The 18,712-nt window shown below is 47.8% G+C and overlaps 1 protein-coding gene across 1 annotated transcript in view; it reads right to left on the bottom strand.

Annotated features, from left to right (window-relative positions):
• LOC135817215 (laminin subunit alpha-2-like) overlaps nucleotides 1–16,624 on the bottom strand; it is a 40,068-nt gene extending 23,444 nt beyond the window's left edge. The window contains exons 1-11 of the mRNA XM_065330344.1: nucleotides 15,771–16,624; nucleotides 12,147–12,404; nucleotides 9,818–9,938; nucleotides 9,470–9,637; nucleotides 8,113–8,265; nucleotides 6,126–6,235; nucleotides 5,295–5,513; nucleotides 3,598–3,759; nucleotides 2,661–2,741; nucleotides 1,240–1,450; nucleotides 231–374 (exon numbers count right to left, since the gene is read on the bottom strand). Of these exons, the coding sequence (XP_065186416.1) occupies nucleotides 231–374; nucleotides 1,240–1,450; nucleotides 2,661–2,741; nucleotides 3,598–3,759; nucleotides 5,295–5,513; nucleotides 6,126–6,235; nucleotides 8,113–8,265; nucleotides 9,470–9,637; nucleotides 9,818–9,938; nucleotides 12,147–12,404; nucleotides 15,771–16,367 (2,224 nt within the window). The 5' untranslated portion in view covers nucleotides 16,368–16,624. The remainder of the gene's footprint in view (nucleotides 1–230; nucleotides 375–1,239; nucleotides 1,451–2,660; nucleotides 2,742–3,597; nucleotides 3,760–5,294; nucleotides 5,514–6,125; nucleotides 6,236–8,112; nucleotides 8,266–9,469; nucleotides 9,638–9,817; nucleotides 9,939–12,146; nucleotides 12,405–15,770) is intronic.
• Between the last annotated feature and the right edge of the window lie 2,088 nt (nucleotides 16,625–18,712).

Raw genomic sequence — 18,712 nt, forward strand, 5'->3', positions numbered from 1 at the left:
GTGTTGGTGCAGTGCGAGCGCACCACTACAGGGGTCAGATTTCAGTTGCCAGGACTGCAGAAGCCCGTGGTCTACGCACACACCAGTACACACCAGTACACACCAGTACACGCTAGTACACACCAGTACACACCAGTACACACCAGTACACACCAGTACACACCAGTACACACCAGTACACACCAGTACACACCAGTACACACCAGTACACACCAGCACGCACTACTCACGTTGACATCCAGTGTTGCTGAATCCAAAGAAGCCAGGCACGCACTCGTCACACGTTCTGCCTTGGACGTTGGGCTGGCAGAAACACTGGCCACCGTACTGTTTGCACGTGTTATTGGATGAGCCAACACCGTCACAGGTGCAAGCTGTATGTATACAAACACACACACACACACACACACACGCACACACACACACACACACACACAAACACACACACACACACACATGAAAACACACACTTCACCATTGCCAGCCACAGGCTATGCAACTCTATTGTTGTGTGTTCTGTTATACGGGCGGTGCACAAGGACTCAAAAGGAATCTTGGAAAGATGACTCAATTGGCTATTGAACCGCCCAACGGCCCACACCCCTGAAATCTCCAAACCGCTCTGGGTGGATTTGGAAACGATCTAACTTATGAGCGCACCACACCTCAGTAAGCGGGCGTGGACAAGGTACACACACACATATACACACAAGCACACAAGCACACAGGCACACGAACCCCCCCCCCACACACACACACAACAACAAAACACGCACGCACGCGCACCCACATGCATCTGATGAGCAGTTGTCTTGGGCATAACACGAACACACACGCACACACACACACACACACACACACACACACACACACACACACACACACACACACACGCACACACACACACACACACTATGTGTAGACCATAAGCACTATGCCCCCCCCCCCCTTGCCCGTTCCACCATAACCGCCTCAGATTTTTCGATTGGGATGTATGCCCACCCAATCGGTGATGCCATGGAGTTCAAAAACATTATTTAGCAACAGTTGTACCTGTTTGCAACATGGTTCACTTGAGCAAGAGGATGCGGTTGTGAGTTAGATAGTGCAGTGGAGACAAAGACAGTTCAAACAATCCCACTATGTTCATCAAAACCATGATAATTTGCTAGTATTCCAAGTCAAGCCAAGCTCAGCACAAAACCATGGCAGCAGCAGCAGTCAGAGAGTGGTACGTACGCAGGGCGCTTTCCCACAGATCCATCATGGTGGTGAAGGTGATGGACTCGCAGCGTGGATCAAACGCCTGCTCACACGAAGTCAGCTGAGAGATGCGATGGTTTTGGCACAATGTAAGGAGATCCAGAGTTGGCTGGCTAAATGTGGGAAGGAAGATGTCACCAACTAGGCACGTGCCTATGAAGAGGTTAGGTGACACATGAAGGGTGCACTGGACAATGTGCATTGGAGGGAAGAAGTGAAAATCACACAGTGACACACATACACATACACGCACACACACATGCACACACACATGCACACACACACACACACACACACACACACACACACACACACACACACACACACACACACACACGCACATACACACATGCACGCATGCACAAATGCACCCACGCACGCACATGCAGACACGCGCGCGCTCACACACACACACATACACACATGGCAGATTTTTATTAAGGAGTTAGTCTTGAGTTCAATAGTACATCTAGTTAACTCCATGAAACTGCAAGAGAGTCTTCTGAGAGTGCTCGGCAAGAGAGTCTTCTGAGACTGCTCGGCGAAGAGAAAGTTTAGCTAGATCAGCTAATACTGGTGGCAACGAGAATTATCACAGAGGGTTAAACTTCCCGCACTTCACAGCCGTCGAAAGGCTCCAAACTGACTTTCGACATCACGATACGTAGAAAAGAATTACAGTAAAGCCTGTAACTAAAGACCACCGTGACTAGCGACCAGCCTGGTACTACAGACCACCGTGACTAGCGATCAGCCTGGTACTACAGACCACCGTGACTAGCGACCAGCCTGGTACTACAGACCACCGTGACTAGCGACCAGCCTGGTACTACAGACCACCGTGACTAGCGACCAGCCTGGTACTACAGGCCACTTCGCCAGGCACGGACGGTGTCACATTCATATACAGTCAACTTCGCTTATAACGACACTCGGCGGGGCATCAAAAAGGTGTCCTTATTCGCGAAGTGTCGTTATACCCGAAGTCTCATTATATGTATTCCAGTGGGATGGGACTTTGCTCTGGGCATGGAAATTCTGTCGTTATTCGCGAATTGTCGTTATATCCGCAGTCGTTATTAGCGAAGTTGACTGTATTATGGTTGTGCAGCGCAAACCTCTAACTAAGGACCACCTGCCACTAAAGACCGCTTTCCCTGGCTCCAAGGGGTGGTCGTTAGTCACACGTTCTACTGTACTTGCAGTAGTCAGTAGGCCGGGAGTAACAGTAACAATAAAACTTGCCTACACTTTCCTCTTTATCTTCGTCGCCATTGTTCTGCATCGCACTCAGAACCCGTCAAGGCAAAACAGACGATGTACTTCCTACGCATGCGCAATATGAATGATGGCAATGAAAGGAGTCATAATATTACTAGACACAGCACACGGCTTACCGAATCCACCGTCACTGGGCCGGTTATGGTGAGTGCAATTTGTGATGGATCGACGGCGGGATTTATTTGGCTGTTTGTCGCCTGTGTACGATGGACAGAGAACATGTGAGAAGGATAGAAAGATGACGTTACAACTTCTATGTTATTGCCAGGAAAGGGAGGGAGGGGGGAGGGGGGAGGGGGAGGGGGGAGGGGGGGAGGGAGGAGGGGGGGAGGGAGGGGGGAGTGGTGGGGTAGGGGGTGGTGCCCCCTACCCCCTACCCCCTTTAGCTAGAACCTTGCACTCATTCAATAAGCTCCGATTGCTTTCTTCCATGATGTACTGTAATGTTTACGGAATACGAGTGGCAAGTTTGTACTCAGACCTGTTTCACCGTCACAGAAGAGTGCCGGTTATCCGCAACCCGCGGGGCTGTCTCCAGGGCTGTCTCCAGCGCTGTCCCCAGGGCTGTCTCCAGGGTTTTTTGATCAGGAGTATGTAGGGGTAATGGAGCGACTACACATCCTTCTCGAAAAGCATACATATCATCTCATGCTTTCAACATTTCTCATTCTCTTCACCAGTGCTACCTGTGCGTCATTTGAATGGTGTATCGGTTGGGAAAAATTAGCAAAAACTCATTTTTGTCCCTCAAAATCAGTCCATAACAGGCATTTAGGATAATTGATCGTTCGGATATTTCAAGTGGCGTTTGAATAATCGGCATTCTACTGTACAAAGTATATACACATCAGCTGGAACAGTGTTCAAGGTGTCGGAAGAAGAGCACCCAGTGCTTCACACACATACATGCGCGCACGGACGCCCACACACATGCACACATGCACGTATGCATACACGCACGCACACATACACACACCCTGTGTGTGTATGTGTGCGTGTGCTCTGCGTGTGACATGGGTCTACGTGGTGCGCTGGTCAGCTTGCACAACCTACCGTAGGCAGGCATGTAACACCTTGGTATTGGCCGGGCGTCGGGATGGTCCGTGTCGGTCGTGGATATAACGCTTGATTGGCGCCAGCAGGGAAGTTGACGACGCCTTGGCCAGTGAAGTTGTTCGCCGGGAAGGGATTCTCCATGCGGATGATTTCTGCCATCTGCAAAATAAACAGGAAAAAAGATACTTTGTTATGAGCCAATATTCAGTACACACAACATACAAAGGGCTAGTGGGTTCATTTTTCGACCAGACGCAACCACATGATGCTTGCAGACACCGGCAATGGACAGACCAGATGAAGATGGCATCAAAGATTTAACATACACTGAAGTAAATTTACGACGTTCAGCCGTGTAAAATTGTTGCCCATTTTCAAAGAAATGAAAAGAACTAGACCGGTGTATGAAGATGCAATAGGAAGTGAATTGAAGTTAATTATTGTCCCCACATACACATTACAGGATTGCAGTCAAGAACTCCAAGTCGTTGATTCCTCAATGTCCCTGCATGTGGGTTACTAGAACAGTGCAACAACCATGGTACATGCACTTCAACCCTTTGCCTGCCCTGACCCCACACAGTACAGTATGCTATCCCTTGTTGACCCCACACAGTGTATGCTATCCCTTGCCACTGCCCTGACCGCATACAGCACACAGCACATGTATGCTATCCCTTGTTTTGACCGTCCCCACACAGTACATGTATGCTATCACTGTGCAACGTAAGGCCACACCGTTTTTTATCTGTGCTTCGCGTCCCCCGTGCGCATGTATTTCACAGCCGGAGTTGAAAAAAAAAACGGAACAAATTTTTTTGGAAAATGCAATACAAATTTAATGCAAACCCAGAAAATCGGAAAATGTAACCCAAAAGGAAAAAAAACGGAACATGATTGTTGTCTCAGCTCACACACATGTCATGTACAGCTGTGCCGCAAGTCACACAATCATCATGCCGCCTGTGTTTGGACCACAAGCATGGCAGAGGGGATACACAGACAATGTACGTACATGTACATGTACATGAACAGTGCAGTGCCGCGTCACTTCACTGTACACAAAAGTCACAAATGCAATGCACGTACACTGTTTTTTTTGGATGTTTTTTTTATTTTTTTCGCCCTCCCTCATTGATTTCATCGAATAAGGTGACGCGAAACATAGGAAAAAAACAGCGTGGCCTAACATGCACACAAGAAAAATCTAAAGTAAAGGAGTGATCAGTGATGGCTGCACTATATAAATGCCTAAAGTCACGGTACACTATCTCTTGTCACTGCCCTCACCCAACACGGTATTGTACGCATACTATCCGTCAAAATCGTTGTGTATGCTTGCGGCATGGATTCGCCGGTGGTATGGATGTCTCGTTTTTAAAGAGTTCTGTACGCACATGCCCTGTTGTGGCGTGTCTGACTCTTTACTCGAGTCGTACTGGACAAGGGATGTATTTTTATTAATTTTTTAATTTTTTACAAAGACCACTTTTAAAATGCCAAACATGAGATGCAGCTAGGGGAAGCATGCACAACCTGAATCGTGGCAGTGGTGGTGAGGTTTAGGGAGCTCCGCCGACCTAGGGTCTCGACTTCATGGCCACCTAGACGCTATCCCTTGGTCACTACTCTGATCCGACACAGGACAGTCTATACTATGCCTGGCGGCCACTACCCTGATCACGTGTACATACCATTGGTAGCTGGAAGTCTTCCATTTCAATGCGCAGCCAGTCGAAATCCGGAAAGTAGTATTGGTCTACTGGACGTGTGCACTGGCGGCCGGTGACGAAAGGAACACACATACACTGCCCAGTTTGCTTGTCACAGATCGGTGTTGTGGAGCCGCCACAGTCACACTCGCATGGCAGGCAACCCAGCGGATTGTCTGCCGTCAAGTTGAAGAAACCGTCCTACAGGAGGCACGCATACAACAACCAAAAAAGCAACAGGTGCTCAAATCCAAGTGCAACCGGACCCTGACAAAACAAAGGGACCTTTACCGAGGCATAGCTTATTCATGGATGATACGTGTGAAAACATAAAACACAGAGTTTCAGCAAATGGTTACTGTCGCCAGTAAAATTGCAGACATCATGCTTTGAATGTATCATTGATTGGTTGGTTTATTGTCTGGTACTGCATTTCAGTTTGCAGACCAAGCGGGCTGTACGTGCAATGACAAGGAAGTGAACAAGGTCAGAACTACATGTACACAAGCGTCGTAAGCCCCACAACTGGAGAGTGCTCAATACCGCATGCTAGCCACAACATGCACATACAGCAGGACGAGAAAACTGTCATGTGAACAAATACAGCGGCTAAGGTGCCTGTGCAAAACAAACAAACAAACAAACAGCAGCAGCAGCAGCAACAACAACAACAACAACAACAACAACAACAACAACAACAACAACAACAACAACAACAACAACAACAACAACAACAACAACAACAACAACAACAACAACAACAACAACAACAACCACAACAACAACCACAACAACCACCACACTAGCGCATACCATGCACTGATCACACATGCGCTGGTGGACGTTGGCTTTGCACAGGCACTGGCCAATGTTATCCTTGTCACAAATCAGGTTTTCCGAGCCGGCTTCGTTGCACAGACATGCTGCAGGATGGGACAAAGTTACAGAGAACACACACACACACACACACACACACACACACGATAATATGAAAAAGATGCGCTAACCATTATGACAGAAGCCGCGGTGACATTCACCTTACATTGCACCTGCTCCCCAAACCAAGAGTTGTACGTGCACCATGGTTACCATGGTTACTCCATAGCTCAACACTCAGGCTCTTTGTCACCGTGGACACAGTCTGACACACAGCTACTACCTCATGGTACTCCAGGTTTCTGCCCAGAACCCGTGCTTGTGTCTGTGCTGGTGTCTGTGCTTGTACCTCAGTCCTGAAACAGTGTCACCTGAGCTGGTGTTTGTTACAATGTACCTGGGTTGGTGTGTGTGTGTGTGTGTGTGCATGTGTGTGTGTGTATATGTGTGTGTGTGTGTGTGTGTGTGTGTGTGTGTGTGTGTGTGTGTGTGTGTGTGTGTGTGCATGTGTGTGTGTGTGTGTGTGTGTGTGTGTGTGTGTGTGTGTGTGTGTGTGTGTGTGTGTGTGTGTGTGTGTGTGTCTGTCTGTCTGTCCCATTCCAGGGTCTGTACGCCTACTTGGGATTGTGCTGAGCTGCTAGAGCATAGTGCACATTGATGTTGGTCCCTGGATGTACTTGGGTCTGGTAGTTTTCTTCACACTTGCCAGCTGAAGTACGATCTCCTACAGTAGATAGCACCAACTCAGGGTTGAAGTGTCCAGCCAACCTGTCCAGCCAGGGCTGTAGCACCCGGTCCGGGCGGTCGTAGGGCTAGGGCCATAGTACCCGGTCCGGGCGGTCGCAGGGCTAGGGTCATAGCACCCGGTTCGGTCCGTCGTATGGCCAGGGCCATAGCACCCGGTCCGGTCGGTCGTATGGCCAGGGCCATATCACCCGGTCCGGGTGGTCGTAGGGCTAGGGCCATATCACCCGGTCCCGCCGGCCTTTGGGCTAAGGTCATAGCAGCCAGGTCAAGAACAACATACATGTACTTGGTCTGTGCTGCAGTTGATAACATGATATTTTATCTTGCGTCCGAACTGTAAGCAGGTACCACCAATGCTCGTGGTAACAAGCACACGGTGCCCTAAATACCAATTTTTACAGGGGGTTCTGCGAGTGACGTCATCGCAGAGTGGCAAGCCTGCGCTTGTGTTACCCCTAGATGCAAAACACCTGAAACGATGACGCAATTGAATGATGTCATCGCAGAGTGGCAAGCAAGTGCTGGTGAGTGGTGACAGTGGTGAGGCTACTCCATGCAAAACACCTGGAACAATGACGTAATTGAACGGTTCAACTTTCTACACACATGTACAAATGAGCTGTCTGCACAGATCTATACGTGTCATCAAGCATGATCAAGGATCTAGGATGCCAGCGCTCCGAACCCAACTGGTCCCCGTCTTGCAGTGATGGTCTATAACTAAGCAGGGTACAACGCACACACAGCAGTGCCTGCTCCAGCGCCGGGTGAGCCGGGTAATCCACCCGGTTGGGCGGCGCTTGGACCCGGTTGAAAATATAGTACCGGGTCACCTGTGACCCGGTTGGTACTTTACACTTTCGAACTTTGAAAGGACTGACCACATGGCTTGTATGTGTCAGATTATCAGATACTTCTTCTTCTTTCGTAATTTTCTAATTCCTGCCCTCTCTTTTCTAAATGCGGCTTATCCATTCGCCTTTATGTCATTGGACCTAGTTCCCGTTTATCGTCCGAATTAAAATAAACCAACCAACCAGTTAAAGCATGTGCCTCGGCTGGTGACACAGCGCCAGGTACATGTGTACCCGGTTACGACCCGGTTGAAATGGTTGCGCCAGGTACACGTGTACCCGGCTGTCCTACAATCCTAGAGCAGACACTGCACAGTACTAACGCTCGCATCCCAGCTGGTTGTCAATCGTCAGGTTGAAGAAACCGTCCGCGCACTCGCTGCACGGTCGGTTGATCACGTTCGCCTGGCACTGGCATTGGCCAGTGGAGTTGCAAGCCGTGTTCTCCAGCGTTCCGATCGGGTCACAGCCGCATGCTTCATACAAAACACGACAACAAACACAGCATAGACAAGAGGTCAAGACCTAGCACTGCATAGAACAAGACGACTACCCGCAAATTATTTCGTTAGATAACGATTTGGGACACTTTGTTTCATAAGGGAGGGTCCATGGTTGGTGTCCTGGCGGTGACAGTAATTTTATTCTTCAGACTTCAGTTCCATACTCAACTCTCTCGACCTTTCATGCCTGGACTAGATGGCCTGATAGCATCAGTTTGCAATGTTTGGAAATATATTTCGTTAGCCGCGAAAATAACTATTGAATAGTGTGATTGTTTCTGACATTGTACAGCAGTTTTAATAACTGGACATACATAGTTGGACATACAAATTCTGCGCAGGCATTATATCTTATTAGCTCGAGGCAGCTAGTGAACTTAACGGAAAGCCCCGCTACTGAGCCCCCTCTTCTGTATTACAACACTTCCCCCTTTTTCAAGGGCTACTCGCAGTGGCTGTTGCTGCACCAGGAGACAAAGGGCCCTTCTACTTAAACTGCATTCAGGAAAGCCTTGCTTTAGACCGTAATTTTGGTCCATATTTGCTTCTTGCTCTTCTTTTCCTTTTCTTTTCGACTCCTTTTTCTTTTTCTTGCTAGGCATGGTTGGCTATAAAAAACCCTGAAATCGCCACGCAAAGTGGTCATTGGCTGCCCTAGCCATGTGTTGTTTGGAATAAAACTAAAACTAAATTAAAGTTAAGAGAATTCTAATGAATATTTGATCACATGCGGAATTTTTAATGTATGTCTGGTAGGAAATCCGCTGAGGAACCTGGTGAAGGCGTACAATACGGAGCAGTTGAAAGGTATAGGCAGATACAAAACATTTGAAGCCCCGAACATTTCAACTAGACCGGGACTATATCAACCACATAGTGACTGTCTTCCGAGAGATGTGCGGTGTAGTTCAACAGATCACACACGCACACATACACACACACACACACACACACACACACACACACACACACGGTACACAGTGTTTAGACAGAGTCAGTAGCAACCCGTCTTGGTTCAGGAGCTGCATCTGCACCTTGATCTTTGAGGGTGGCGGTGTTCCTACGGAAGCGGAAACTCGGTCTAAACACCGAGTCTCACGTGAATCTTTAAATTGTGTTGGTGCTCTTAACTGGCGAGTATGTGCAGGGTGGGGGGGGGGGGCATCTTTCATCTTACGCAGGCAGAAGTTGGGATCGGTCCTCGGCACGGCCATGTTCTCGAAGAAGTTAGACGCGCAGGCCTCACAGTTGTTTCCCACCGTGTTGTCCGTACAGTTGTTGCAGACCCCTTGGCCGAGCGCGGCGTTGAACGTACACGACACGGCATGGTTGTTGCAATTGCACTCTGTGCGCAGAACAAACAAGGAAACGAGAAAAGTACATTGTGAGACGCCGGGTAACCAAGACTCTTATCGTATTCACTTGTCATGCCGCACACATTTCCTGACCGGACATGTGATGGGTTTCAACAACACGGCGAACGCAGTAGTTCAGCACCCGCACATCCGAAGGAAAGCTGCCTTACCTTCGCAAGCATTTGCCTGTGTGTCCGTTCCTGGCAGCCATGTGCGGTTGTTGAACAGCGGCAGGCACTGCTCGCAGTTTGCTCCCATTGTGTTGTGAGCACAGTTGCAACCGGACTGGAACTGAGGCCCGCACACAGAGAGCAAGAACATACACAGGGGTGTCACAGACGGTACAGACTGGTACCACCATGGTCGTACCACCTTTCCTCCAGGATGCATTGACGGTCAGTACAATTCATCCATAAGCACAATGAAAGAACGCTGAAACGTGCCCTGTTGGCCGAAAGATCCGAGTGCTTTCCCCGCATGACATCCCCGGACCCCGGTCGTGCCACTCCTCACTGCCCTGTGACACCCGTGGCATAGATACATCACTGCTAGAGCTTATTGGATGAGGAGAGAGAGAGAGGGAGAGAGAGAGAGAGAGAGAGAGAGAGAGAGAGTGAGAAAGAGAGAGAGAGTGAGAGAGATAGAAAGAAAGAAAGAAAGAGAGAGAAAACAACTACTGAGAGAAAAGAGAGGAGAACACAAGGCAGAGTACGGACAGCATAGGGAGACCGGGTTGCCACGAGAGCAACTAGGTTGGAGGGCTAGCTCTGCTTGACCGGCCAGGTTTTTTCTAAGGCAAATCAAATTCGGTCGAAAAGTGTTACCAACGAAGCTCGGCCATTACACAAGTATCAGTCACTCCACCAATCCACCATCCACCATCCACCATGCGCTCTCTGCCAACAGATTGCACTTGCACATCACCACCATAGCTAAGACACTTCGCAGGACCACGATAGCTAGGACACTTCGCAGGACCACCCAGAGGACATTTCGGTTCAGATTTTGAATGTGCCAGACCCTCCAGAAAGCTGCTTCGCTCCAACAGAGTTCCTCAGCAGAGAACGTAGATACTACAGTCCGTTTCAAAAAGATTTGCAATCCTGGCGATCGCCCGCGGAGTTTGGCGTCTTACCGTATGAGCACTCGAGCGCTGCCTGGAAAAACTCACTGTGAACTCGAAGAAATATTCCGCGCGAAAGCAGGAAAAATGACAATTCACTCACGTTGATACAGTCATGTACATGTACGTCTGTCGTCTGGTTTACAACAAACGAGTTCTTCTTCGTATCGATAATGGAGTCAGAGAGGACATGTCGAAACGAAAATGTTGTAAATGTTGACGAGCGGCATGGGTCCCAATTCGTCTTGTGACCAAAATAGTTTCTTTGAGCTGCGATGCAATTTACTCACCGTGTGACGAAAACGACATCGACACGGACTCATTCCCAAGGCCATGACTTGGCAAAGCTATCCGTGTGATTTCGACAACATTTTGAGGAAAGCAGACGCTTGTGAACGCTGATAGAAGACGGCGTTGACTGCTAAATTCAAATAAATTGGCGATCTTGAAGATCTTGAAATACTACAATAAATCTCAAAAAGCTACAGCGCGATGACTTCCATATTCACTCACACCATTGCAGTGTTGTGGGTGTGTTGACGTGGCGTGAGCCAGTCAAGTGTCAGTCAGTTCGGCAGGAAACGCGAGCTCCAACAACAACAACAAGTCGTTTGGTGCAGCCATCTTTTTTGTCTTGTACCAGCTTGATCACCAAAACAATGAAGAAAAAAAGTTTGACTTGAGGATAGGTTGGGATTTGAACTCACAACTATTACTTCATGGTCAGCAGACAGCATTCATAACCACAAGGCCAAAAAGGAAGGGATAAATCGTGAGTTTTGATAAAAAATCGATACTGGCTTCCTGGGCAAATTGTAAACCATGGGAAAAGGCCGGAAACCTGGCCGAAATTCTAACTCCTTAACGGCTGATCCAATTGTTCCGAAACCTTCACAGAACAATTTGCCGTGTCCTAACAAGCCATTCTATGTACTTTGTTGTCCAAATTTCCCTTATCTTCATACTTTTTAAGACCCAAACCTGATTGTAAATCTTTTTGAAACAGACTATAGTGCTGTTGAATGGATGGTAGTACACACGGCAAACTAGTGCAATTCCGCACTTTGTATAGAGAAGTGTGTCTACCAGCAATACCTCTCGCAGTTGCTGTCTGTTGATTGCTTTAATTTTGCACGACTTCCAGCGCAACATGTCATGCTCCAGCAACGCGCGCTTGCGTTATCACCTCGGTTTGATGATTGACCTGGAAGAAAATCGTTGGTTGCCAATTTCCAGCATATGTCATGTGTGCATACAGTATGTGTTTGATTATCCGGTTCCGTCGCCTATCCGGGTATTTTTGTGGATAACGGATGTGTGCGGCGGTTAAGCGAGGTCTGACTGTATTGTATGTGAGTGTATAAATGTAGCCTTACCCCCGGTGTATCGCCAGCCAGCGCCGTACAGTTGTTCGAGTGGCCATAGCAGTGGCAGGTTCCGTTGACAACCCACTCGTACACTCCGTAGTAGTAGCGCATTGCCTCCTCCGTTCCACGGGCGTTTTCGGGCACCTCGGACAGGGTAAAGAGCACGGAGAGGTCATAGCGTAGATTTGTTATCACCACATAGTTCTCAATCAGCGTGACGTTGGTGAAGCGACTCTGTCCGATGCGCGACTCTGGGGTGAAGGTCACCTGATCGCAGTGAGAGAAACATGGGCACCACACACACACACGCACACACACACACACACACACACACACACACACACACACACACACACACACACACACACACACACACACACCACACACACACACACACACACACACACACACTCTCTCATACACACCACACACACACACACACACACACACACACACACACACACACACACACACACACACACACACACACACACACACACACACACACACACACACACAAAAGCACGGAGGAACATACACATTCACAGACAGGGAAATGTAGTCGATATAGATTTATTGTCTTAAGACATTGACAGATGTTCAACACTAGTATACAACAGTAAATAGTCCGGTTCGTGCAATGTTATCACATGAGCTGATTGTAAAGTAACTGGTGGCGTTAGTGGATATTTTAGTGTAATTTGCAGTTCCTTGGTCCTCATTTCTTCTTATAAATCAATCCTTGGCTCTCTACACGAGTCTAACCATTCTTTCACAATCGTATTCAACATGCATAGAGTTTTCTTGTCAACCTCAGACTCTGGATAATAAGAAGGGAGCTTGCTACCAAAGAAACAGTCAGAACAGAAATACTCGGAAATACTCGGTTCCCCTTTTAGATAACCAGCCCAAGTTCTCAAGTTCTCAAGTACTACTAGTATCTGCATAATATCCAGTGAAATGATGCTGTGCATGGGAATGCCACAGCTAGATGGACTCACTGAAATAGGCATCTTATTTCTTAGTCTTAGGAAGTAAGTTAGTTAGGTGACAAAAATTAATAGGTCCTAGCCATAGGGTGATACATGCACTGTGATAATTCAGCTACAGAAACACTTGAGAGCCAAAGTGATCCGGATCAAGTGTAATGCTGCCTACTATACTACTGTACAACTCTCAAGTAGCTGTTGAAGATGACATCACAGGAATATGGGATCATGCTACAGTACCACCATGAAAGTGATCATAGAACAAGATCAGATGCAATACAGCTAGCTGTGGCAAGAGAAATTTGCTACAAGTACATGAATAAATAGCAGACCCCCCCCCCCCCCCCCCTCTCTCTCTCTCAGTGTGGCATTCCGCATAGCCCATTGCCTATTACAACATCCAGGGCCAGTGAGTGCCACTTTCATCCGTACATACAAAATGCACCAGTGCAATCCGTTATGCGGCATGCAGTGCTGCTCCATGAAATCCATCACACCAGTGCAGTGCACTAGCTGCACTGGCCGGCCGGGGTACGAGTATGTGACTCTTGGGAGAGTCTTGATTGGTTCCCATTGCAGAGCACTGAGTCTGTAATGTACTAAAGTAATGAGTTTTGTTGTACTTCAAGTAGTTGTACTGCAGTTAGCACTACCACTAGCCGTAGGTAGCATGCATGGCTTGCAGGCAGCCTGGGCGCGTTGGACAATAAAAAATTATCTGCTTTTTTGAGGTTTTTGCTGATTTTTCCCCACTCTTGGAGCACCATTCAATTTCAAGCGATGCACACGATGCACTACATCACGTTGGAGTCTATGGGTGCGTTCTTTAATCCTCTCGGAAAAGTTGGAGACTCTCGGAAACTTGAGTTCGAGAGCTGTTCTTATATCCCCTCCGAATTTCAGGAGGCTCTCCAAAGCTCTCCAAGCTTCAGAGGTGGTTGAAACTTGGAGATTCCCGCGGTTTGGGATCAGCGCATGCGAACTACAGTTAAACGCATGTGTTGATCATGAGTGTTCGCATTTCCCTTTTTGCATACGCACAGTTCGTACTACATTCGTGGCACTTCATATTGCTTCACATGTGCAAAATATCTCCGAATTCTTGGAGACCTGTTCTTGCATTATACCACTTTCTTCGACTTCTCTTTTCTTCTTCTCCGAGAAGCTAGAGAATATAAGAATGCACCCTAAGGCCTCGTTTACACGACAACGATTGAAAACGTTTTTATTCCGTTTTCGAAACATTTTTGCTGTTCACACGAAAACGATAAGCGTGTACACTGCAACACGTTTTCGGCGCGCAATGGTCACGTGCAATAAGTTGGCCTGGCGGCGGCATGTTTTCAGTTGTAGTGAAACGCTTTCACCGTCTACACGAGAACGAAACGGAAACGATTGGAAAACACTCTGAAGGCCGTTTTTGTTTTGAAACGTTTTCGAAACGTTTTTCAGCGTGCTCGTGTGCACGCTCCTATCAAAATCTGTGGAAGCGCGTTCTTTTGAAAAGGTTTTTGACAAAAACGTTTTCAATCGTTGTTGTGTAAACGAGGCCTAAATGTATGACGATGGTGTCATTTTGAGGAGCTGGAGTGCACCTAGTTCCTGTTGTACTGCCAAAGAGAATGTAAAAGATGAAAACATGCGGGAATATGCATGTTTTTGATAGCTGTGTAACTGCTCCCTTATCCGAACATTCTTCTCATCCGAACCTCATGGAGACAGGGCTGCGCCCCGAGGGGTGCGAAACTGTATTTGTATTTGCTCTTTGAACAGGGATAATATCCCTACGGACTATATTGCCTTGCTGCTGGGTAGATCCACCCTATGAAATTCTGGCACAGCTGCACAAAATCCGACGTGCTACACACAATATCCTACCTACTAGTCGGTACTGTCTACTCCTAGCTTACAAGCCAACAGCTGGGCAATGCTAGCAGAGAGAGAGGACATGGGTGCAGAATTACAATAATTATTTGACCCCTGATAAAGCTCATGTTCTGAGCGCGCCAGATAATAATATTCTACTGCACTGATTATGACAGTGACACCGCTCCGACCCCATAGTGGGGCCATATGCACAACTAAACACACAGAACGCGATTCACTGGGGCAGGGTGGGGGGGGGGGGGATGTTACCTTTGTTGCAATTATGTTGGGCCTTTCGTTTTACTTTGGGCCTTTCGGGCAGCCTTGAAACTGTTCAGTGGCATTCTACTTTCTAGTGTGAATACCCTAACCGGCCTAAGGGAAACAGCGCAACGGTATCAAACTGTGGGATTAGAACTTCGTAATCCACAGCGGGTGGGAGATTGCTTGGGTGGAAATTGGACGGTCGCGAGTTTCGCCGGCAGACGAAATTATTTTGCTCTCTGTCGACAATTTCTACGTCAACCTCAAGCTGCGACTGCGAAGTGTACATTGTCATTTTCTATCACCGGCACTGCATATTTACGAAGTGAATTGCGACACACTGAGCAGACAATTTCAGCACCTCATCTCGAGTCCTATACGGTAAAGACAAGTATAATAATTATATCTAATCAGGAGCGATAAAGAAAGATTCGTTAGCCCATGCCCCATCGAGCCGTTCACCACACATTCCAGTGTCCGCCAATCATACATGCTTCAATTGTGATTATGTTACCTGTCCACGGTCTTCGGGATTTGTTCCTGACTCCTGTTCGTAGCATACTGTTGATGTATCTTGCGGTAAGTTGTTTATGTCGACTTCTGGTACCAGTGGAAAGCCATTGGACGGCGACCGGCAATTTCTGGCGTAGAAGTTGTAGACAGACCAGGTTAGCCCGTTGTCAGTGGAATACTCCAGCGTAGCACGACTCGGCCGGACACTGCGGTGCTCGATCGCGATGCTGGTCATGAAGAACCCATTCGGCCAGTTCAGTCGCAGGGCGTTCACGCGCCTGTTATGCGGTCCCTGCCACCACGACGAGACGTTGCCGTCGTTCAGCGAGGTAACGTTGTGCGCGAAATTCGGCAGCGACGCATCACACGTAAACCCGCTCTGGGGTGGGATGGGACCTCCGATTTGAAGGCCGCCAAAACTGTACATTTCCGTTCCCAGCTCGATGCCGCATGTTTCAGTGGCAGTGGCAGTGGCGAACGGAGCCTGATTCGTCGTAGGTGCGAAGCAGTTTGCTTCCGTATCAAGGCAACTCGCGTGCGCTGTTCGCATGCCGGCCACGAATGCCAGCACGGACAAGAGTAACATTTGAAGGTCCATGGTAGGTTCAGGCTGACGACCTTAGCTTCTTAGCACCCCGTTCTCCTCACCACTTCCAGGTCTACCTGGAAAATGACGATAGTTGTGAGAACCTGAGCCGTCTACGTACTGCTTGCACGCTCCGATACGGAGCTGGGTTTGACAAGCAGTCAATGTCCGGCCCTTCTTCTTGGACTTCTTCCTCGTTGCTGGAAATCTGGTGGTTTCGGAATCACATTCCGGGCGCGAACGCAAGAAGGAAGTGCACACGTTGCGTGCAGCGTGTGATCGCTAGGCTAGGCTAGGACCCCAAGGTGGAACTAAGTCAGGGGTTCACGCCGACGCTTCGTATCAATTGAACACGCAATACAATCATGATGATTGTATACTGTAGTATAGCGGTGGATCCCATAGACACAGGTATACACACACACACACACACACACACACACACACACACACACACACACACACACACACACACACACACACACACACAGCTGTACACACGGATGTGGAATATGGACATACGAACGAACGTACAGTCATGACAACTTACATCGCATGCACATGCACACAACCAGTCTGCATGAGGTAAAACAATTCCGCAGTTCCAATCCTGCTTTGGAATGAAGCGATTGATGGCCTCTTCACAAGCGTGCATGGATATGGTGGTTGCTGCGCTAAAGGTGAAGTGCACCTCAAGCGCTTCTGAAGGGTCTGGACTCAACAACGAGTGAAATGGCATGTGCCATTTGAATGTGCGAGGAATGAACAAACGATGAAGTAAGTTGGCATGCTGTTTGGTGTTGAGAGACTAGATCACAAGAGCTGAGATTCACATACATAGCTACAAGAAACAAACGCACAGCAGTCATGATGCAGTTTCGCAAGTCAGTTCCAAAGCCATGCCTGTGTATTACTGTATGGCACTGCATAAAACACACTTCAGTCAAGTAATACCAATAGTGGTTATTATACTCTTGCTAATGATAGTAATACTAATACTAATACTAGTACTAGTACTGCCAATAGTTCAGATTCCCTGGTTCTCTTCAAGACTACAGTAGGCTACAGTGCTCTTCTTCAGGCTAAGTGTACCACATGCAGCACAGTGTGTGTTGCTCAGCTCCGTTAAACAACCAGTCTGGCATTAGACCATTCCGATCCCATCAACCCTGCCTTCGCTGCCTCGCTGGTTTCTCTCCTCTCACGCAAGCTAGCTACATGTAGAAGCATAAGCGAAGCTGTAGACTCCAGGGAGCCCTACAGACAGTACAGGCTACACATACTGGTATGTGTAGCCCGTACTGTAGGGCTTCCTGGTGGACTCATCAACAGCTGTTACACTTCGACGCGGACATGGCTATACTGTATATTTGTACAAAATATTGACAATGACATGTGCTACTCTTCATCCAGTTAAATTCTTATTATGACTTTGTATTAACTGGTTTGAGGGAAAGACACACTGTATGTTATAATTTTCTTGAGCTCCGGTTTTCCCCTTCATTATAACTCAAGCGCAGTTTAGCGCGTATTGGCTTATGATTTCCTTTCTTCTGTTTGCCTTCAGCATTTTATCGCTCCACAGGTACCCTCGGTCTCAGGTACTCTCATATTTGTGCAATTGTTAATTTTGCGCTAAATTGTCCTCCCTGTTGCTTTGCTACCGTCCTCCTCCTTCCTCCACCCTTTTTCTTAATTAACCTCATTATCACATTCGCTTCCATGCAATTGGGCTTGTAGCCCGTGTGTACTTGCGAATTAAAATTAAAAATTCATACATACATCGTCCCTCACTCAGCTCAGTTGCGCGGTTGTACAAGATCTTTCTGTGAAGCCTGGCCTTCAGGATCTTCAAGATCCACCTGCATGGCGTAGGTCTCCGCTAGATTAGTTAATTAAATCCAGTACACTAGCATAATGGTATGTAACATAGCGTAGGCTCGAGTCTACATTTTTTGTTTGTATTTATTTTGATTCGCAAATTCAAACAGGCATAGAACCCAATAACATGAAAGCATCATCAGTTCTTCACTGGCCTTCAGGGCATGTTCACGTTTCCTTCCACAACAAGACATCCAGTTGTAGTTGTAGTCACTCTGGCCAATGTACATGATGTAGGGAGGCGGTATGTCTATGCGGAGATTTTCCATGAGTCACGACTGTGTATGACCCGCTTGCTCTACTATACCACTACTAGGACCCTACTCTACATGAATAACAGTCATTGTACTTGTCAACAGCAGCATGGGGTCATGCACTCTTGACGTTGTAAATCAGACAGGCTAACGCTATTGCACTTGATGTCCGAAGATTGGTCAAATAGAATAGCCATCAAACTCCAGAGTTTATAGCAAAAG

This window comes from Sycon ciliatum, chromosome 5, assembly GCF_964019385.1.
Source record: "Sycon ciliatum chromosome 5, ocSycCili1.1, whole genome shotgun sequence".
NCBI classification, from domain to species: Eukaryota; Metazoa; Porifera; class Calcarea; order Leucosolenida; family Sycettidae; genus Sycon; species Sycon ciliatum.